Source organism: Hermetia illucens, chromosome 2, assembly GCF_905115235.1.
Source record: "Hermetia illucens chromosome 2, iHerIll2.2.curated.20191125, whole genome shotgun sequence".
NCBI lineage: Eukaryota > Metazoa > Arthropoda > Insecta > Diptera > Stratiomyidae > Hermetia > Hermetia illucens.
In genome coordinates this window covers 185,375,945-185,399,161 of record NC_051850.1, presented here as the reverse complement: position 1 = coordinate 185,399,161, position 23,217 = coordinate 185,375,945, and the positions used below count along the sequence as shown (strand labels likewise).

General features: G+C 45.9%; 1 protein-coding gene across 1 annotated transcript; it reads right to left on the bottom strand.

Moving 5' to 3' along the window:
* Positions 1-2,230: 2,230 nt before the first annotated feature.
* On the bottom strand, positions 2,231-10,388 carry LOC119648622 (mitochondrial sodium/calcium exchanger protein-like). Its single transcript, XM_038050392.1, has 11 exons — positions 10,260-10,388; positions 9,975-10,198; positions 9,576-9,901; positions 9,441-9,515; positions 9,325-9,369; positions 8,667-8,890; positions 3,231-3,363; positions 3,050-3,168; positions 2,708-2,942; positions 2,526-2,593; positions 2,231-2,455 (listed from the first exon to the last, which is right to left on the bottom strand). The coding sequence occupies exons 1-11, from the start codon at positions 10,359-10,361 to the stop codon at positions 2,231-2,233; spliced, it is 1,776 nt and encodes a 591-aa protein (XP_037906320.1). The 5' UTR covers positions 10,362-10,388.
* Between the last annotated feature and the right edge of the window lie 12,829 nt (positions 10,389-23,217).

The window sequence follows — 23,217 nt, the reverse complement described above, 5'->3', positions numbered from 1 at the left end:
ATAGTAATGGATGAAATACTATGGATACTGGACGGGAACTGGGTGAAGATGGTGGCGTATATCGTCGATTTGGTGATATTGGTGTGAAGGATGTTTTTTTTGAGGGTACATGAATTCCACCCCCCGCGGTCAAATGGACAAAGATTTAATTTTTCCTCCAATGTAAAGTATTTGAGTTTGATCCTGGATCCAAAGTTAAATTAAATAGTAAATCAGATGTATTTGCTGCCAGACTCTCTGAGGGTTTATGCTGAATAGTGAAGCCAGATGGTCATAGTAGCATCCTAAACGAAATGCCAGGGGAGCTTTGGGTACCTCATAGTGGACTGCAGTACACACACGCCGATATTCAAGGGATTTTTTTTGTGGATCCGTCAACCAGGGCAGAGTGAAAGGTTAGTGATGGATCTCGAGGTTATGACAAGCATTGCATTGTGCATGCATTATAGCCATCATTAAGGCCTTTTCTTCGGTTGCAACATCTGCAATGCTGGTTGGGCAGCGCAGGACATGCTGAACAGTTTGAGTGACATGCTCCTTTTCGAGATTCTCTTTCCTAGGAACATAGGCGGGAATGAGCAGGCCGATGGACTGGCTAGGCGAGGCTTCGCTATTGGCAGTCCCTTGAGCTTTGGGAATCTCAAAAAGATCTTTGCCTGTATGATGACGGAGCTATTATCCTCCGACTCCGCTCCCTGCTTTTCCCACAACAGTCCCGGTGTTAGCAATTTGAAGCATTCCGGAAAACATTAGGTGGCCACTGGCACCTCTAATGTTCTGATGTAGTGACACCGGCGGTAGAGACGTACCTGGTTTTGTTTTTTCTAGTTTCGTCGAGTCGGCTTACTTTCCGCCCATTTTTATCGTAAGAAATAATTGTGTTCCTCCAATATTGTTCGCCGCGAGGTGGATTGAGTGCTGGCTCCAGTTGACAATCAATAATTCAACCTTTTGAATGGAACAGACAGGAGCGGAAGTTGATTTTCCATTTGTAGATTGCTCTAGGATTCACATCCTAGAGCCTTTTTTACATCATAAACGTTCACGTTTCTACAGTGGAGTTCTACAAATTCTGTGTTAGATATTACACAGAATTCATGCTAAGAAATTTCAACAGCAAAATAGAGAGGGAGAGGGAGGGAGAATCTACTTAAGGTATTCGCTGCTTAACTTGTTTACTTGTAACTCCAAACTACCAACTACAAACTACAAAACTACTTTATTACGATCAGGGGAGGGGGGATTATCATTCTGAAGAGGGCCACCTTTTTTGAGTTTGAGATTATATATGGTCGCCATATTTAATGCCGTATTGCCATGGTTACTGAAATGTGCCCCAGCTCCCTCACAGCTTTCCAAGAAGCTTGCATTCTTCTTTCACTGTCCTGTGCTACGTAGTTTTATGACGGCCCACTTGTCGTGCATGGCATAGCATTGCTTGAGGTATATATAGACCGGGTTCACTAAGAAACACACGAATACGCGACTATCCAGTGGGAATATCGGTGTAAGCAACACACTTATTTTTAGTACCAAAAGCCAACTGACCTTATGAAGCGGTGGAAGCTGCGGAAAGTCGAAAATAATTCATCATTGTCATTACAGATCTGGAGACTGCATTCAGTTCCCTCATCACGATCACAATGTCGTCTGTAGAAGTCTTTCCTTGATCGCTTTGAATTGCTCATACAAAGCCTCCTACTACTCCTCTGTACACCAAGCTACCCGAGTAGAATAATGCAGTGCCGCATAAATGAGATGAGTGCTCTTCAAAGTCCCACCTCCCTATCCAGCTTACGTCAAGAATGTCCAAACTATATCACTAGAATTCATGTTGAGGTTGGAGCAAGCGGGTATTCTTGGGGCCTCGAGAAGTATGCGCACAGTCCGGAATCCAATCGCTGTTGATGTAAACGAACGGTCGTAGGAAAGAAAGTCAGTGCACCTCCTAGTCAAGGTTGCCGAAGTCAACTTCCTATTTTAATAGTAAATACTATTGGTCCAGGTGGGGTTTACCAAACCTATTCAGGCCCCCTGCTACTCTTGACTCTTTGCTTCTCCTTTCGCAAACGGGATTGGGACCGCCTATGAAGCTGGATTATATGTGCTAGTAGCAAAGGGCAGCTCAAACACCATGCATATCCTGTGACATGTTTTTTTTTTAATTATAGAACTTGGGAAATGTGGATAATATACAACTAAAACCAGAAGCACAATATTCATTAAATTCTTAGTCCATTTGAACTCGTTGGTCCGTGTGATCGGTATTATGACCGTGTATGACTTCGAACTCTTCCAATAGAGCCATCAGCAAAAAGCATGGATAAATGAGTATCCGATAGACGCCTATAGACTTCCGACCTTGATCGCGGGCAAATAGGATACCAAACATTGAGAATAGCAGAAGTGTGAAAAGGTGACAGTAAATGGTGATGCCAAGTGGACCTTGGTGAACCTGAAATATAAAATATAATTTAAGACAATTGATTACTAGCACTTAGAGTAGTTGAGCAAACTTCACTTACCACCGCGATTCTATTTTGACTGGTGATAGCTTTATATGACAGACGAACTCCAAACACCAGCGGCATACCTAAACGATTCGGTTGAGATTAAGGAAAATCTGGTTTGTTTCCGTCAGGTCTGGTTGTGGTTACGGGGAATCATTTCATCTGTATCTCCAGCGCTAAATTTTAGAAAAGGATACTAAATAATGGACCTCCATAGCATGCTGCGAAACTCATCCTTGGGTATCCCCGATATGCAAGTATCACGTTTGCTATTAGTGACCCTATGCCTCCTTCCCATGCCTGTAGTGTGACGTTAATGAGGGTTGGACTCATTTGAGAAGCTGTGCCGACAGTGTATATAACATATAACACTTCTAAGGCGACTATTCGAACCAGGATTAAGGATACGATAACGGAGAAGCATGCGAATCCCTGGGGGTATAAAAAATAGAATTTAGAAATTAGGGTTTTCGTCTCCTAATAAGGATAGAATTGTGCAGGAATTTTCAAGCAATAGTCCAGAATATGTGAATACTTACAATGTGGTATACGGGGGGTGTGTCAGTTCTCGAAAAGAAGTACACCAAGACGATAACCACAATAGCGGGAATAAGCCAATAGACATATATACTGACTCCAAAGAATTTCCAAGTGATCACTAAAGATAGAAAGTGGAAACATTAGATTTATCATTATTTGAGTGTGAAGAATTCCATTTACTTCTGCTCACAGTTATTATGAAGAAGGGTCCACTCAAAATGGTGAACATGTTTAAAAGTTTCGACCATCCATGATTGGGCAGGTTATAGTCAACTCTGGGGCATAGTAGAAGGAATAACAACACAAATGGTGACTGTAAAACGAAAGAAAAAAAAATACAATTCTTCTTTTTTATATTAGGAATAAAATGCTGCAAAAATATGGATTTAATCATAAGTACCAGTGCAGACGGAGGAGGATGAAAGCCAGTCTGTCACATCTAAAACTACTTCCCAAAGTTGGGTAGCTCGAAAGCTACAAAAGGAACTTTGGATTAGATTGGAGACTGGAGGTTGACTCATGAACTCATGCTCAAGGTTTGGAGGAGTCAAAGCAGGCGCCGAAATCTCTCACATCGCTAACGTTTTCAGTGATTGGCGGGTGGTGGGGGTCCCAGCTTTCACACTGTCATTCCCACATGCCAGTTCTGCGACATTCGTAACAAATTCCTTGCGATTGGCTGTCTGGAGGCCAAATAAGAGGGGTGGCAGGACTTACCACCAAAATGGTCGTCTTAGGTCATAAAAGCAACTTTCAGGGTCTTATCATATATTTCAAACACCTCTGCAGAGGACCTCGGCACAAAATTATGTCTTTCAGAGGTATCGTCCCAGACCATCGCGTGCACCTATCGATGATTGTAAGGCAACGTCTCAATCGAGATGGATTGTTTAGAAGCGCTTGGTGGGGCGAGGGAACACGCCTACCCCTTCCTTCACATATTTTGCCGTTTTACACATCTGGAATGCGTTCTAGGGTGGGCAGAAATATTTGCGGTGATTAATCAATTCGCTGCCCGGATGCCTGGGTGCAGTGGATAGTGAACTATGTGAAACACTTCTTTGCGGAAAAGAGCTGGAGTATATGGCCTTGAACCCTTGCCTGAGGTCTTGCAGTATATACTGGACGTTGAGTCGAAGATAGGAAACTCCCCAAAAGGGTATTTGGAGTTAGTCCATGAGGGTCTGAAGAACTACGTCTTCCTTCTGTGATTGCCAGAAAATCAACGGACGGATACATGTTGGCTGATAAAGCTCAAGTGCCGAAGTTGGGGAACGAACGTTTATTTGGGCTTCTTTTTCAAAGCAAGGACGTCGTAGGTGTTGAAGTTTCGTTGAGTAGGGTTCAGTTACATTAAAAAAAGCTCAATGGCTGCCAAATTTTGTTCACCTACGACAATGTTTGAAGCCTCGACGAATACGGCTAGGAGTGCAGAAATGTCCAGTTGCTGCTTGGTGATCTCAATTGCCTGCGTAGTCTCTGTGGACCACGTAATCCGGTCCGTGAGTCCTCAGTCTTCGGTCTAGATAAATAGATGTTTAACACCAAATAACGGTGGGTGGCCTTGGGCCTTGGTTTTTGGGAGTGAGAAGCTCGAAATCGCTTGTAGAGGTTTGAATACACACTCAAGGAGCTAGAAATTGTTAGGCAGTGTTCTGCCACATCTAGGGAGCAGTCACTACAGCCTCCCGCAAGCCTAGTTTTTTGGCAAAAGGTGGAGTAGTTGGTCCATTTTGTGTCCTTTCCACAAACCGTCGGTGGTACTAGCATTCCCTGGCACTTGTCGAGGGTCCCGGATGGCATGGCCATCTCAATTATCTCCTCATCTAGCCCCGCTTGACGTCCATTTTAGCGCAGGCTAAAAGAAATTGTGCCTCGAGTAACTGCAACCATGTTGCCAGGTTCTTTCGCCAAAACGGCGTTTTCTGTACTGCCGTGGCAGTTCCTGAGGGACCTCCCTCGGTTTTACCTGTGGACATTATATTTTGAGATCCACTAGTTTCCTGCTAAAGGGCCAGTACCAGAAGGCCATGCAATCTTGCTGAGATTGCTAAGAATAAGGATACCGGTACTGTCGACAAGCGGGATGAAGAGGACTTCGCTAATACCAGGCGATTGTTGACAAATATAACAGCAAACGCCTGGCAGACGAGCAGGAGGCAGAGTCCACCGCTCTCAAACGCAATCGATCCCAAGACTAGGTCGAACAAAACCACAAGCGGAATAGAGGGGGCAAGAGCTCGGATGCTAAGCAACTTTACATGTGGCGCAGGCGGATGGCAATTCTATTAGCGGCAAACTATCGCCGGGGGTGATGATCATTGAGAATCTCCTGAACGCAAAAGGCAAACACACGAGACTTATCCCCTTATTTTGATTCCTCTCAGGTGGTCCGTAGGTTCCATGTCATAGCCTGCGAGGACTAATTCTCCAGGGACTTTCTCGGTTCGTCATAATATCAGCGACCCATGGGGAAGGGCGTAAAGCACAAAGTCTGGTCTGGGTCTGGGTAATTAACTGATTGCTGAAGAACCGCATGGATAGGGACAAGCTCATCCAAACCCTGCGCCTTCTAAACCCCAGGAATCCCATGGACGACTGGGTTGTTATCAAGAAGAGGGACCCCTGACAAACAGTCAAGCTTTCCTACTCCGTATAAAGGGAGAGTGCGTGGAGACACTGGAAAAGTTCGATAATAAAGTGCAGTTCGGTGTCAGGAACGCAAAGGTAAAAGATTTCCGCTCTGCAAAAATGGGAGGCAGATTAGGATCGTCGGTCCGACGGGGACTAACAAACCCCAATGCAATCAGATCATGCCGAAGGTAACGCAGATAAATCTGTAGCACTCGCAGTGCGCCTCGGCGGACATGGCACTAGAGCCTCCAAAGCAAATATTTTAATTCATTCCACAGCACAGGAGATGCTGATCAGGATAGACCTAAAACATGTATTCCTGCAAAGAAGAGTCTGCACGCTTTTCTGTCAAACTGGAGCAGGCGGGGGTAGAGAACGTGTATATTTTCTCGGCTTACATGGCTCACGACCGATCAGCTTTGCTGGAAGAACTACGACATTTGACGTTCACTTCAGCAACAAAGAAGACCAACCTGTTGATAGGTTGCGACGCCAATGCAAGGCATATGCTTTGAGCCAGCTCGGAAATCAGCGAGAGAGGTGAGTCATTCTTTGATTTTATTAATAATACAAATCTATCGGTGTAACAGGGGGAGTACACCAACCTTCCATTTCCCCAGCCCGTAGAACTGTGATGGCTGGGAGAAGACCCTTGATATTACCCTACTACTACGACAATGGGTTTCTAAGGGTGTAGAACACTAGAGCCAACGCTATTAAGTAAACCTTGATCAGTATTGGATTGGACCTTGCGTATTGAATTATATCCATGCTAAGAACCAGGATAACCCAGTCAGTTCTAGGAGGCAATCACTTGACCAGAGCTGTGAACAGAGGCACGCTCCTGGGTGGCGCCATGTCTCCGGTGCTCTGGTGATAGTGGGCAGAAGCGCGGTGAATTTAGTGGCGAATGCCGACGACTTGGTGATATTATTGTCAGAGATGCTTCCGACAATTATGAGTGGCATCATGGAAGAAGCGTTCTGAAAGGTGTGCTTGTGGGTTGCAAGATGCGGACTGGGAATAAATCCAACCAAAACGGAATTGATGCTATTCACCAACAAGACAAGGGTACCTGAATTTCAAATTGGTTCTGCACTCCTGCCCCGTAGATGCTCTTAATGTACTCCTGCCCCGTAGATGCTCTTAATGTACTCCTGCATCTCCTCCTCTAGACCTCCACATTAAATATGTTTTAGCGTGCAGCGCCGTGAGACAACGTGAGTCCGGATACGGCACAGCGAAGCCCTACGGCCATAGTAACATCCTAAACCAAGTACCTCGGGAAATCTGGGCATTCCTTCCTCCTTAAGTTGAACTTCACGAGAAACTTTGCTGTGGACTTTCCAACCAGAATGGAAAACCGGCGACGTGTTGCAAGGAATATGACACAGTATTCTTCTCCGACAAATCAAAGATGGTCTGTGGAGTCGGTGCGAGGTTTTCCTGAATACACACAATGTATCTGAGTCTTGAGGTCTCCCAGGTTTCGCCAGTGTATTCCAAGTGGAAGTACTGGCGATCCTGGAAGCCTGTCGATGACTGGGGAATGATCCGAACCTCATGCGTAACATAGCTGTTCTGACCGCAGCCAAGTGGTCATTAAGGCCTTACACTCAGCGGTGACATCCTTTAGTCTAGTAGGGCAGTGCAGAAACGCGCTGGATAGTCTGGGCGGCACGCTCAAGGTCACCCTCCCTTGGGTTACCGGTGATAGGAACATAGAGGCGAATGAGCAAGCTGACGGCGGGGCTCTGCTCTTGACAGTTCTTCGGCGGGTTGAGACGATGTCTCGCTGGCGCGCAGCCGCGGAACTCAGATGGTGACGGCTCACTATCTATGCCAAGTAAAGGAGGATTTGGCCCATTTATAACAAAACCCGATCAGGTGAAGTCCTGTGGCAGACATGCATACAAGATTCCGGCGGTCTGTACGGGGCACTGGCTCATAACTCGGCATAGCCTACAATTCATATTGCCAAAACTGCGGAAAAAAGAGGGAACCCTCAGGTACTTCCTTTGCGATTGCCCAGCTCTAGCTAAAATTAAACTACGGACACTGGGTAAACCATTCTTTGGCAAGCTCAGAGAGATTTCTAGATGTAGTGTGGGAGAGCTTCTTTCCATCGCAAATACTACGGGTTGGCTTTGAAGATCTGAGCCTACTTGACTCTGCCTCCGTGCTCTCATAACAGCAGTCACAGTCTTAGGAGTTTGCGGTATCAAAACGGCGCACCACAGCCCTAATTGGACTCCTCGGAGCGGTCACTGATACCTACCTACGCTACATTAAAAATATTGGAAAAATTCTGAATTTGAAATGAAAAATTCTGGACTTTACGTGAATTGGAGAGCGCCCTAAATCGTTTCAAATCTTCAACATTACTGAGCAATGTTTCGAAGACTCCCCACCATTCAGCATCTGATGCGTTTTCGGGATCTAGACTATTCGTTTTCATCAGCAGCGGTCGGAGCAGACAGCGGGGGTGCAATTGTTCTCAACCCCGTTCGACTGCAGTTCGCTGATGGCGGGCAGACATTGGTCCTCGCGAATGGGGAGGATGCTGGTCCTGGTGTTATTCAGGTTGGTACCATGACGGGCAGCGGCTTCTGTACATACGACGTACCATAGGGGCTTGAGTCCTTAGCAAGAAAAAATTAGAGCTCTTAGCATCTTTCGGGAAAGAATATCTTGAAGAAGAAAGATGGCTTCGTAGCCTATATAACGAAGCAATTTATGAGCGATATAAGGTCCGGGGCGAAAATGATGTAAGAAAAAAAAACATAGACTGGGCGTGAGATCAAGCGATGGTGTTATCAGGACGACAAACGGACATTGAATTATGGCCCGATTTGAATAAGGTAGTTAGGTTTATGTTTGTGGGATGAAATTTGAGTGAATCTTACAAAAAAGTTTAACATTAGGGTTAGGTATCTAATAGATACTAGGTTGGCATTCAATTCAACTCAAACGAAACCTTACCACCACTGCTTGCATGAATCTGTAACAGGATCCTGACGTTTCCCAGGAGGCTCGATCGATTGGGTTAATTGACTCCAAAAACTGTCTGAATAAGTTATCATTAGGACTCCTTCCCTCAAATGCAGATCTAGTTCTTTCTATATCAAGGACGGATCCTGAATCTTTGACCAGTATCTCCATAACACCTTCGTTTTGTAGCTCTTCTAATTGCATTCGTAATTCCTCTGGAAATATAATAATAAAGTGCCTGCAATATTATTTTGATTCCAACTTTTAGGAATGCGGAAGATACAGCAAGGATATCTTGTTGTTCTGATATATCTGAAATTTGCTAAATGTCCCTGTTACTCTGTGGGGAACATTCTTCGGTTGGTTTTTGCGGTCGTATTCTGTGTAGAGCCTGAAAGTAAGACCCTAAGAGTTCCAGGTTTCGGGACCAAGTCACCAGATACCAATACGGTGGCGTATAGGCTAGATAACAATTGAAGTGGTTTGAAAGGAATAAGGAAGCCAAAGCCCGAAATGGCCTGTAGTGCTACGATAAAGAAAAAGTTTCCTAATCTGTGTAGTTTTAGAGAGGAGGGCAATGTAACGAATCAAACCCTTTCATTAAAAATTGATCAATTTGTAATATTTACTTAATGAAATTCATAATTACCATCCCCAACACCTTCCTCCAAGAGCTTGAGTTTTCTTCTAATATCTGAGGGAGAGAGCCATGCACCCAATTCATTCATTCGTAAATAGTTATCTATCATGAGAAAACACAGCTACCTTTCGAGAGTTTCCTTATCAAAACAGCGTCAATGCCCACGGTTACTAGAAAAGCGGCGTAGAATAAAAATAGAGCTGCAAAGAAATCTGATCAATTTTTAGAGCCACGCAGATAACATCCTTAAGTGTCCTTACGGAAGCTTTCATAGAGGTCCACTAGCTGATCATTCATAATGTATTCAATATAAGTCGTTAATGTGAGCAAAAACACGGTATCCCTGACATGGAGTGGTCTGTACACGTGAAACGGCCGAATTAGGAGAACAATGCCAGCTACAATGGTCTGCGAGAAAAGGGCGAATGAATTTGACCCAGTGTAAAGCCCTACGGTGTCCGCGCTGAGGTCTGCAAACGCCAGGAACAATCCAGCAACTCCATTTGCTATTCCGAGTATTGTAGCACCAGCAAAACTTTGACTCATCCGGAATGTCCTGGCAATATAATTTATCCCTGGACAAAAGCTAAAATTCGTTGTACGAATCATAATGGTTGGATAATTAGAGATCAATAGCGACTTCTTTTGTCAATACTCACAATTTCCCCATGAGTTGGCCCAACACCTGGAACAGGTAAAACATGTAAACCAACAACACGGACAGGTAAATCCAGTCCACAATTCTTGACCCAGTCTGCTGCACGTAGCAATACATGAACTCCATGTAGTTGAGGAAGCGGAGAAATTTCAAACAGTCCGGTTCCGTCTTTACGAAATGGCACCGCATTGAGATTGGCATGTAATCCACGAGGGAGCAGCCATCCTGAAAAAAGGATCACTTTACATTTGTGAAAGTATCACGTATGAATTTGCCACTAACTTACAATGTGTACAAACTTCGTTAAGATTTCATGGCGCTGAAAATGAGGCTGACTTTGATTGGATTTATTAAAATTTTCAAAGATATTGAAACTAGGATTCGCCATCCTTCATGATATAACAATAAACTTTTGATGGGGGCTGTCATATTTGATAGAGGAGAATGTGTGAACATCAAAGCTTACTTGAAATCTAGGAAACATTGTAGGATTCTTAATTCAGGGGTTAAATAGGCAATGTTACTTCACCATATACACATATCTGGTTGATGCGCTTCATGGATGGGTCTGACTCCTTTGTGATGCCAAGTCTTTCATAAAACGGAGAGAATATGATAAGGGAATGTTCGGCGGATGAGTTATGGGATGCGCGACAAGGGGGCCCGAAGCTGACGATGTAAAGTGCCTGGAACGCCTCGGTAGTGGGAAACTTGGCCAGTGTGGTATCTAGCGCTACAAGAGATATTAAGGGAGTGGAAATGAGACTCTTTACGTAAGAGCTAAAAGCTTGAGAAGTCACCGAGAAAATGTTACCTCTCGACCGTCGAGATTCGTCGCGAAACTCGGAAAAGACTACTGGAAGTCCCTGAAATGACAGTAACGTCGCTGGTACAAAACATGAACGTAGAAGCCACCAGGCCTTTGGAATTAAACTCAGTCAGTGTTAGGTAGCCAACCTGTTCAGACATTCAGAATACAAGCTTCCGCATTTAAAATGTGATTGCAAGGTAGATGATACTGTGAAAAGTGAATTCGCGTGAAGATACAATGTCGAGGGGCATTATGGACGACAGATCTCCGTCTCTCCAGGAGTTGAAGGACCAATTTTGCTGGGGAAAATAAAAAAGACGCCCAGTCCAGTTTGACCTGCAGACCTCGGCTTGAAAAAGAACTCACAGCGCCTACAAGAAGCTGATAAGCTAGAATGGATGACTCATAGCTTTTCTTGGCCTCCAAAACCGCGAGATGCTAGACAGCATCCAATACCGGGTCACCCCGCCTGCGGTCATTATGTAGAATCTTGACAACTTTCGGCAAAATCAGTGGATTTTGACAATAGCGTCACCCGGAAGAATCCAACTCAACTCGGGAAGAATAACACCGCTACAGTAAATGTCGCTAGATCAGCAACTTCTTGACATTCTGTAATGTAGCTAGTAACCAATCGTCCTATAGTCAACCATCATCAGCTATAGTCAGTATTGCGTTGTTGGTAGCACTATAACAACATGACAAATTTCCGCCCCTTATAACCCTCGCTTGCCCCTGAACAACTAAAAATATTATAACCAAAACTCAGGCATCCCATTCAACATCTTGCTCAAGAGGAGGAGTATCCTTTCAACTCACGCGCTTGCTACGATATAGGCGGAATATGACGCAGTCGAACTCATTCTGAAGGAAGGTAATCATTCCTTCTTCACATACCTTCCATCACACCAGAGGCCAGTCATCCTGATCCTGAGAGGATTCTCTCAGATAATTTTTGATAAGTTGCATCGCCTATTCGTTATCTATGCTATCAATGTCCGTCCTCACGTCCAGGCGTAATTTACTACTTCTACATCTCCTCTTCTTTTCAACTAAAATTTCAACAGCCAACTCTCACCAAAGCTAGGGTGATGTTCCACACTTAGTAGTGCCGTAACTGTTAATAAATAGTGCATGTCGAATATGACTGCGATTCGGTTAAGGGTCTCGCTAAATGCAATGCCGCTACAGCGCTCGCCAGTCCGCAAAAATGTAAGAAGAAAACGCAAGCTGCGTTAAGTGCGGCACCAATACACATCCGGCAAAGTCAGCGTGTTTAGGATCACGCGGATCAAACACATGTACCGCAAGCTACTAACTCAGCCACAACCCACCTACCAAACCTAACCCTCAATTCAAACCCACTTACATAATCCTTCCCTTCCATGAACCAAGTTCAACCATACAACTACGTCTCCAAAGCCAAGGGCGTCAGAGGTCCCTAGAACTCATTTATCCTGGACAATGGAATACGACTTCTGTTCAATATATTCAACTGTCTAAATCAATTCCTTCGTCCCCATCTAAGGTTCTCTGCCTACACGTATGAAGAAATGGCCGACCCTCTCTATTAAGGTAGAATTGCCTAACGTCAACTCAGTCGTAAGTAGACACAAGAGACATGGATTACTCAGCTTCTTTAATACAAACCTACCTAACATTATTATCCTTGACAGCATCAAACTGAATTCCAGGTACGCTTTCTCCATCTCATACTATACCACATTTCGCACAAACAAAGTGGGCGGACGAGGCGGAGGAACCGCTACTTTAGCGAAAGATTTCTCAATCATCATCGAATCTTCCATTATATTACTTGGTAGCCTTTACGATCTTAATCAACTCCTAGATACTGAAGGCATAACCAAACTAGCGTAACACCTCAAGTTCCCTCGGTGGCACGGAACAAACGAGTCTTTCTTAAACTTTGTGTCGTCCTAAATGCTAAACATCGTTAGTGGTATACCACCGTCACGAATACAAACGGTAATAGGCTAGCCAACTCTTAATTACAAAAGTTACATTCCTCGACCTAAACCTATGAGCCATTATCTCTAACCACCTTACATTGTTTTACCCTATTAGTTTATCCACTCATAAATCGTGAGAAAGAATCTGTTACCCTAATCCCATCCCCAATTACAGACGCCCTACAGGACCTTCCAACAGGTCTTGGCTTGATGGTGTAGTACTTAATGTCAAAACTTCTGAGCGACTCCCCAAACTCCTCCCGAATTTCATATTAACAAATTGGAACCTGTTTAACTACAGCCTGGCAGATAAACTTTGGGCTATCGACCTTTCCCCCCCTTCCAATCTTCTGAAGAGATTGACGACGCTTTCCTGAAGTTAACGGAGGCAAACCACCCTACTCAGACCTTTGAGCTAGCGAGTAATGATTACCTTTTCTCCTCAGATCCTCATCTGCACATCCACAATCTACCGTCAATTCTGTTGAAATGGATAAGTCCAATCGCTCTACGAACAACTCTACTTCCATTTACCTAAATGTCAAACCTGTGATCAATTCTGACACACATGCCCCGCCTAGCTCAACCCCGGACAGTTCTTCAATATAGTCGCCCAATTTCGTAGATATTAGAATACAATTGCAATCCGAAAAGACTATCACACTACCCTATATCATCATCATCATCATCATCATCATTATCATCAATGGCGCAACAACTGGTATCCGGTCTAGGCCTGCCTAAATAAGGAACTCCAAACAACCCGGTTTTGCGCCGAGGTCCACCAATTCGATATCCCTAAAAGCTGTCTGGCGTCCTGACCTACGCCATCGCTCCATCTTAGGCAGGGTCTGCCTCGTCTTCTTTTTCTACCATAGATATTGCCCTTATAGACTTTCCGGGTGAGATCATTCTCATCCATACGGATTAAGTGACCCGCCCACCGTAACCTATTGAGCCGGATTTTGTCCACAACCGGACGGTCATCGTATCGCTCATAGATTTCGTCATTGTGTAGGCTACGGAATCGTCCATCCTCATGTAGGGGGCCAAAAATTCTTCGGAGGATTCTTCTCTCGAACGCGGCCAAGAGTTGGCAATTCTTCTTGCTAAGAACCCAAGTTTCCGAGGAATACATGAGGACTGGGAAGATAATTGTTTTGTACAGTAAGAGCTTGGGCCCTATGGTGAGACGTTTCGAGTAGAACAGTTTTTATAAATTAAAATAGGTTCTTTTGGCTGCTAACAATCGTGCGCGGATTTCATTATCGTAGCTGTTATCGGTTGTGATTTTCGACCCTAGATAGGAAACATTATCAACGGTCTCAAAGTTGTATTCTCCTATCTTTATTCGTCCTGTTTGACCAGTGCGGTTTGATGCTGTTGGTTCGTTTGTTTTCGGTGCTAACGTTGCCACCATATATTTTGTCTTGCCTTCATTGATGTAGCCCCCAAGACCTCGCGCCGCCTGCTCGATCTAGATGAAAGCAGTTTGTACGTCTCGGGTGGTTCTTCCCATGATGTCGATATCGTCAGCATAGACCAGTAGTTGGGTGGATTTAAAGAGGATCGTACCCCTCGTATTTACCTCATCATCACGGATCACTTTCTCGAGGGCCAGGTTAAAGAGGACGCGTAGTCCGTCGTAGACCGTTGTTGATGTCGAATGGTTTTGAGAGTGATCCTGCCGCTTTTGTCTGGTCTCGCACATTGGTCTTATCAATTTCGTGGGGATACCGAATTCCCTCATGGCCGTGTACAGTTTTACCCTTGTTATGCTATCATAGGCGGCTTTAAAGTCGATGAAGGGATGGTGCAACTGTTGTCCACATTCCAACAGTTTTTCCATCGCGTTCCGCAGAGAGAAAATCTGATCTGTTGTTGATTTGCCTGGAGTGAAGCCTCTTTGGTATGGGCCAATGATGTTCTAGGCGTATGGGGCTATCCGGCCTAGCAAGATAGTGGAGAATATCTTATAGATGGTACTCAGCAACGTGATACCTCTATAATTGCTGCACTGTGTGATATCTCCCTTTTTATGTATGAGACAGATTATGCCTCATTGCCAATCGTCAGGCATTGATTCGCTGTCCCATACCTTGAGCACAAGTTGATGAACCACTTGGTGTAACTGGTCGCCTCCATATTTAACTAATTCGGCTGTAATTCCATCGGCTCCTGGCGACTTATGATTTTTTAGCCGATGAATTGCACGGACTGTTTCTCCTAAACTTGGTGGTGGCAGTATTTGTCCGTCGTCTTCAGTTGGCGGGACCTCCAACTCGCCGATGTTCTGGTTGTTCAGTAGCTCATCAAAGTACTCAACCCATCGCTCTAATATGCCCATTCTGTCGGAAATCAGATTTCCCTCTTTGTCTCGGCAGGATGAGCATCGAGGTGTATAAGGCTTCATCCTGCTGACTTGTTGGTAAAACTTCCGCGCCTGGTGCGGTTGCTCCCTGTACTTTTCTAGTTCACAGACTTGTTGGTTCTCCCAGGCTTCCTTTTTCCGTCTGTGAAGTCGCTTCTCCACTCGTCGGAGTTCGTGATAAGTCTCTGCGCGTGCCCGCGTTCTTTGAGAATGCAACATTACTCGGTATGCGGCATTCTTCCGTACTTTTGCTAGGTTACATTCATCGTCAAAGCAACTGTTCCGACTCTTTTTGCGGCTGGGGTCAAGTATGTTTGTGGCCATATTTATGATAACGTTCTTCAGGTGATTGTGAAGATCATTTGTTGATGCAGCTAATCAGCTAGGTTTAGCTTCCGCCAGCCCATTTCCATACTCCCAACCTAACTTCAACATCATTCAACTATTATTCTTTCCTTGGTTGAGTTCCTCTATCTTAAAATTGACAACAACCACAGACCTGACGCTGATAGGATTCCTAACATTTTATTTAGTTAACAGCGAAAATGTCGTTCTTTCACTCTATGCATCATTTTTAACAAAATACTGGAAGGGTACTACTTTCCACATCTCTGGAACGGGGGCCTTATTACCCGCATTCTCAAAAGAAGTGATCCTTCTCTATCTGTGAATTTCCTAAAATTCGTCGGCAATATAGCTTCCTGAATATGGATTGACTGTTTCCACCCGACAAAAAGTTGCCAATTTCCTCGCTAAATGTTAAGACATTCATGACAGGAGATACAAGTCCTTTACACCAATTTCTTTAAAGACGTTGGTTTTGTCAACCATGACATACTCAAGACCAAGGCAGTTCACTTCCAGCGCTCGACCAAGACGGTCATATTGTCAGTAGTGAAAGTTGTCAGTGAATCTAGACCCGCGACACGCGTGCGCGACTCGGTTAGTTCTGAAATTTGTGAAAACAATTGAAACGTGAGATTTTTTTTTTGTTAGCAGACAATTTTAGTGGTTTCGGTTGTGTGAATCTGTGATAGGACACACGAATGAGTGCGCCGGAAACTGACGGGTTCACTAAGGTGACCCGCAAGAAGAGGCGTAAGGCTACGGACAGCCCGACAAGCGACAACCAGCCGCTAAACTCCGACGACGGAACGGAGACCGCGTCGGAAGTTACGCTCTCAAGTGACTGCGAGTCCGACTCGCAGACTAGCTCAGACGAGACGGTCCGAAGTGCCGTATCCGTCACCGAGATCCGCGAGTCGGTCGCTCTGCGCAAGCAGAACAAGCTGCTACTGAAGCAGCTTAAGGAGGCCCGCGCTGAGAACCGGCATCTGGCGGCCGTCATCGAGTCGCTGGAGGCCACAATCACCCGGACCTTCGGGACTTCCGGCGCCCCTCCGGCGCCTGCCGCGCCAACAGCGCCTATCACACCAACAGCGCCTGCCGCGCCAACAGCGACTTCCGAGGTGATGGACACCACCACCGAGGAACCAACACCGGCACCACTCGCCCTACCATCCGGGTCAAGCCCGGCAGCGTTCCCGTCCCTCGGCGAAGCGAGGAAGCGGCAGCCCGCCGTCGTCCCGAAACCGCCAGCGCCAAAGCCGCAACAACATCAACAACCGAGGCCAGCCACTGCAGCCCCCGGAAAAAAGGAGGTAAGTCGAAAGATTCCTCCATTAGTAGTAGTCGAAGACGCGGCTACCTTCCGAAATGTCAAGACAAATATATCCCGCGCCCTCCCCAACAACTACCTGATAAAGAAATCAGGTGGTTCACACCAGATACTAACCAAAACCACTGAGGATTACGCTACCGCCAAGAGGGTGCTCGTGGAGAACAACAATAAGTTGTTCACATACACCCTCCCATCGGATAAGACGACCAGCCTCATCCTACGAGGCCTCGATTCGACGTTCTCCCCTCAGGAGAATATCCCCCCCATCCACTTTGTCAGTCCAGACTCGGTCAAGGCGGCCATCGCCGCCTCCAAAAACAAGAAATCAGTCGGGCTTGACAAAATCCCCTCCATCGTCCTTAAGAAATGCGCCCCAAGCATCGCCCCCATTATGTCCTCCATCATCAACCACTGCCTTATCAACGCCCACTTCCCAACAGATTGGAAGAGTGCTCGAATTGTTCCTATCCCCAAGAAAAACCAAAATCCACTAAATCCCGATAGCTACAGGCCTATCTCAATCCTCTCTTCCTCCGCCAAGATTTTCGAGCGGATCATCAAAGTCTTTATCGACGAGCACTGTGACTCCAATCATTCCATCCCGCAATTCCAATTCGCTAACCGTCCCAAACATTCAGTCGAGCATGCGCTGCTCGTACTCAAATCGGACGTCCTTCTCGGTCTCAACCGGAACGCTCCGACCATAGCCTGTCTCCTCGACATAAAGAAAGCTTTCGACTCCGTATGGCAATGCGGTCTCGCATACAAGCTTTCTGAAGTCCTCCAGTTCCATCCGCACCTCTGTAAGCTAATTCTTAGCTTTCTTGATGGGCGGAAATCCCAAGTCCAACTCCGTGAACACCTCTCCTCCCCATATTCTAGCCCGGCTGGCATCCCTCAGGGGTCAGTCCTCTCCGCTACCCTCTTTTCCCTGTTTACCGCAGACCTTCCCAAACCAACTCCACACCCAAATCCAATCCGAATCCTTCAATACGCGGATGATCTCATCCTCTACACCTCCACCAGAAACATCCCTGCCGGTGAAGCCCGCCTGAATTCCTATTTGGACGAGCTCTACCGGTACTTCACCCGCTGGAAACTGTCCCTGAACCCACAAAAATGCGAAACCATCGTATTCCATGGTACCGCTAAGATGACGCCGAAAATGAGGAACGACATTTCAACCCTATCCCTGAAAATCCACAACGACACCATCCCAACCGTCAAGGAAGTCACCTACCTTGGGGTGACAATCAACTCCCGCCTATCCCACGTCCCACATATCACGAAGGCACTGAACCGTGCAACAGGTGCCTTCAAATCCCTCTACCCAATCCTAAAATACACCAGTCCAACTCCTCAGAAAGTCAAGCTGTTTTGCTATAAACAGCTTATCCGTCCCCTCCTCGTTTTCGGCTTCATCTTCTGGTCCGACACTTCCCCTCACCAAATGGAACGAATCCGCCTCAAAGAGCGCAGAATCCTCCGCCATTGTACGAACATCTACAAGAACGAAGACCGCTCCAAATACATCTCCAACCAGATCCTCTACGACTCCTCTCAAACGCCCCGCATCGACGCAGTCCTAGCCCGTCATGCCCTCAAATTCCTGGAAAAATCCAGATCCCACCCAAATCCACTCATCTCCCAGGCCATGCAGATCGAGATCGTCGAAGAGAATCTTCTACGAACTCATCTGTTCCCACAAATCCTCACATCTCTCCAAGCCCGTAACCTTCTCTTCGACCCCGGCGGTAGAGTAATCCTCTACAACGGTAAATACTCCTCATCCCAGTTTACAAAACCTACCCATCCTTAGCGCCACTCCTAGCTCCCTTTCCCAAACCCCTCCCGCATGCCCCCCATCCCATCCCACATCCTAGTTCCCTCCCCGCCCGCCCGCTTTTATAAAAAATTTAGCTAATGGAGGTTTTTTTCGACTTTTCCTCCAGATAACATTTCACATATTTTTTCAATTATTCTTTAGCGATAAGTTAGTTTAAGCCATAGATTTTACCTTAGATTAAGCTAGGCTGTTAAGGTAGTACTTAAGTTAGGTTAATTTAGCATTGTATTTTTATAGGTTAGAATAAAAATGTTTGTTTTCGCAAAAACCATGACATACTTCCTTCCAAACCCTTGTTCCTTAACTGCCTCTCTTCCTCCGGCAGAGTTTCTTTTAACACTTGCTCATCCTGTTTCTTCTTTTATTCCTCTGGAGTTTGCCCAGGCTCTATGCTTGCCAGCCTCTATTCTACGCAGTTGCTAGGAAGTAGTAGTGCAGGAATCGAAAAATCGGGCCTAGAGGGAAAATCATGCGGGCCATTTTGAAGTTTACTTGGTGACGCTGGTACTGAGCGTGTTCAAAAGCATGAAATCATTATACAGTACAAAGACTTGAACTAGTTATTTATAAGACAGAACTGCTTTAGCAGAGGAGATCAAGTTGCGCGACCTAATGACTATAATAAGCAGACTCTATAAAAATCCTAACAATAATGTGTGAGTAACCGATCTATGAGGCAACCTACAACTGGATTGGTATGGGCAAAAATGGACGGTATTTACGTCTACAGCTGGTATACCCTTCCAAACCTGATATTGGCTGAATTCCCGAGCTATTGAACAATTTGGTCTTGGACGTGAAAGATCGGAGACCAAAGTCATTGTTGGTTACTTTGACGCATGGTTAAGTTCCCTGATGGAATCAAGACGAAAGACGAAACAAGCATTGCAGTAAACCTGGTGACAACAAACCATTGGGCCTTATCAGCTCTAGACCGAACATATTTGGGCGCATTTTTTGTCAATCTTTTAGTAAACCATCTTTTTACAATCTTGTATCGATTGTACTTAGCTGAAAATGCAATGAATGGAAAGAGTAATACAGTAGTACCTTGATATGCAAAAATTACTCAACGTAACCACTTGCAATTTTAAATGGAGGTCTTTGGCCAAGTTTGGTATACCCAGTTATCTAACCGTGCTTGTTGACAGTTATCTATGATAACAGGAAAAAGACTTTAGTATGACACAGACAATGGATAGAGAATACATTGCCGTTGCGACAACTAAATCCAAAATCCAGAAGAAATTAGAGCCTTATCGGCTAACATCCTGGAGCTAAGTGAAGTCAAATAATGAGACTTTGGCTAATTCTCTCCCTTATCTGTCACTGTGCTTTTCTACCCTTGTTAATCAAACGATTCCCGCAAGGTACGCTCATGGCCTGGGATCCGATTTCAGAGGCGATTTGGGTTACGACAGAATAGTACTACCAGCAAGGGCTTTGGTGATTGCCGTATAATTGACCGCGGCGGAGACTGTGATCTCCGAAATTCGAGACAAAGCGTCTATAATAACATTGTCTTTTCCAGACATGTGTTGGATATCAGAAGTAAACTGGCTGATATAAATCAAATGCCGAAGTTGGCGAGGGGACGCTATGTCGGGCTTTTTTTTAAGTGCGAATGTGAGGACCTTGTGGTCCGTGAAGATTGTGAATAGTCTGCCCTCAGGGATACCTAATAAGGTGACCGTGAAATTTTGCTGCCTCTGGAGGAATCTGCATTTTTCAATGTTTAAGACAAGTCTCAAGATGTTCCAACTGATGGCCAACTGATATGGATGAGTAGAATGGGATATCGGTCTTGAACTGTCTGAGCACTCAGACGCATATAATCCCCGCATGGTCGTCATTCGAGGACCAACAGCTATTAGAAGGTCTGCAGATACCCTGTTTCTTTAAGTCATAACACTCTTTTTTCGCTACAGCAAGCCTGGGGGTGAAAGTGGACGCACCTTTGAGATGATTGGAGAGTCGGTAGTGTTGATATGGTGCTGCAGATCGTGGTTAACCAGCTGGGAGAAAGTACTTTCCGTAATAGTGTTGCTGTACTTTCTGAGGAGTACGCGAATGCGGTGGTTGGCCACGTCCTCGAAAATTATCCAAAGAGTGTCAGCTTGGCAGTTAGAAATTTTCCCGGATAGATGTGTGTAGATAGATGGCGGTGTCTGACAAGGTCTTGTTCTGCACCAACAGCACAAAACATAGTGACACAGGAAGTCTGTGCCTAATATGGGGGTGCTAATGTCCGCCAGAACGAAACGTCACGAAAACGTTCGGCGCAGTTCGAGACTTATGTCCATCTGCCTATAACCATAGGTGCGGATGGGAGAAGAGTTCGCGGCAGCCAGTCTAAGTTTTGTGGGATTAGGGTGTTCGGACGGGGTACAGGGAGAACCGACACCTCAGCGCCCGTGTCGACCAGGAAGCAACGACTGCTTAGAGTGTCGAAGATTGTAAGGCGACGTGGTGCTGCGCTTCGGGTAGTCGTCGCCGCGGCACCCAGCGATCCTAATTTTTTGTTGCGTTAGACGTGCATCCGGTGGTACATTTAGTCGCTGAAGCTTCGTGTTTACGATAATAATAATAATAATCGCTGGCCCAATAATCCATATTGGATGAGGGCCCTGAAGTGTGTTAGAGCACTTCATTCAAGACCCTTAAGGTACACTACAGGATTACAGAACTCCACACAAGGCAATGCGGTCAGCATTGCACTCGCCCGAGGTTATTACACTGATTTGACTCAGGTACTCATTCACAGCTGAGTCGTCTGGCATCCGGCGTCATATCACGATACAAATTCCAGTGCTACCAGTGAGATTTGAACCGCAACCTACCATACGACAGCCTAGTGCTCTAATCATTCAGCTATCCGGACACACTGAGTTATCCATATTTACGATGGTACTAGCAACTCGTCCAGGCCGATGAGGGTCCCGGCGTGTGACTATGCGCATACCCTTTTCGGAAAGCAGACCTCGACCGTAATTGCGAGATGTACCTCCCGACCCGAAAGCCAACCTGCTGATAGGCTGCGACGCAAATGCAAGGCATACGCTTTGGGGCAGCTCTGAAATCAACGAAAGAGGTGAGTCATTCTTTGATTTTATTATTACTTCAAATCTATCGGTGTGTAACAGGGGCAGTACACCAACCTTTCATTTCCCCTGCTCGGAGAACTGTGACGGTTGCGAGGAGGTCCTTGATATCACCCTAATAACCGACAACGGGATTCTTAGGGTGGAGGACTGGAGAGTGTCTGACCAGAGATCCTTCTCTGACCACAGTTGGATACTCTTCAGTCTAGATCTCGCCGCAGAGGTCTCCAAGCCCTTTAGAGACCCCAGGAGGATCGACTGGAGAAGGTTTGGTCAGGTAATTAAGAACAAACGCTTCGGTGCGCAAATTGGTAGGATTGGCACGACAGACGAACTGGAGTCAAAGGTCGGGGCTCTGGAGAAGGCTTTTGATACCGCCTTCAAAGTCTCGTGCCCTGCTAAGTACAGCAAAAAGACCCTGCCACCGTGGTGGAACGAAGATCTCTCTAGTCTCAGGAAGTTGACCAGAGAAATCTTCAACATCTGCTACAGGCAAAAATACTGGCAGCCATACAAGGACTGCCTAAAGAAGTACAAGTCGGCCATCAGGACCGCCAAGAGGCGGTCTTGGCTAGACTATTGTCAGAACATTGAAAGCACTAGTGAATCCGCGAGGCTCAATAAGATTCTGTCCAAGGAACATAAGAGTCCATCCTTCCTTAAAAAGTCGGAAGGCTCCTGGACGGAATCTTCTAGTGAAACCTTGGAGCTGCTGGTGCAAACGCACTTTCCCTCCAGCGAGGAGGACTGTGAGTCAGAACCTCGCTTGGAGGGTTTGCGGCAACCCCAGCTGTGCGAGACTATCAAATCGGTAATTACCGGGGATAGGATCGGCTGGGCTATAAACAGCTTCTCCGCATACAAATCTCCAGGCCCAGACGGCATAATGCCAGTCATGCTACAGAAGCAGCAGGAAAGGGTTGTGCCGTGGCTTGTTGAGATTTACCGGAGCTGCATCACTTTAGGATACGTACCGCAGTCCTGGAGGCGCGCACGGGTGGTTTTCATACCGAAAGCGGGCAGGCGAGGTCATGAGTCCGCGAAGGACTTTCGGCCAATCAGCCTGACCACTTTCGTGCTGAAGACCCTAGAACGCGTCCTGAACATTCACTTAAGGACGATTATGGAGAGAACGCCTTTCTCTAAGTCCCAGCATGCCTACCTCAAAGGAAAATCCACAGAAACCGCCCTCCACGAGGTAATTGGCACTGTTGAGCGGTCGCTGCAGTACAAGCAGTATACCCTAGCTGCCTTCTTGGATATAGAAGGAGCTTTCAACAACGTCAGTACCAACGCCATCAAGGAAGCCTTGACCGATATTGGATTGGAAGGGTATCTCACGCATTGGATTATATCCATGCTGAGTACCAGGATAATCCAGTCCGATCTGGGAGGCAACCACTTGACCAGAGCTGTGAACAGAGGCACGCCCCAGGGTGGTGCTATCTCACCGGTGCTCTGGTT

Bases quoted from the DNA above. Each gene is read 5' to 3' on its own strand.
- LOC119648622 (XM_038050392.1), bottom strand. From the start codon at position 10,361: ATGGCGAATCCTAGTTTCAATATCTTTGAAAATTTTAATAAATCCAAT. The intron at 8,891-9,324 runs GTAATTATGAAT...TTATATTTCCAG, and splicing joins GGAGGAAGGTGTTGGGGATG to AGGAATTACGAATGCAATTA. The intron at 3,169-3,230 runs GTAAATGGAATT...TTCTATCTTTAG, and splicing joins CATAATAACTGTGAGCAGAA to TGATCACTTGGAAATTCTTT.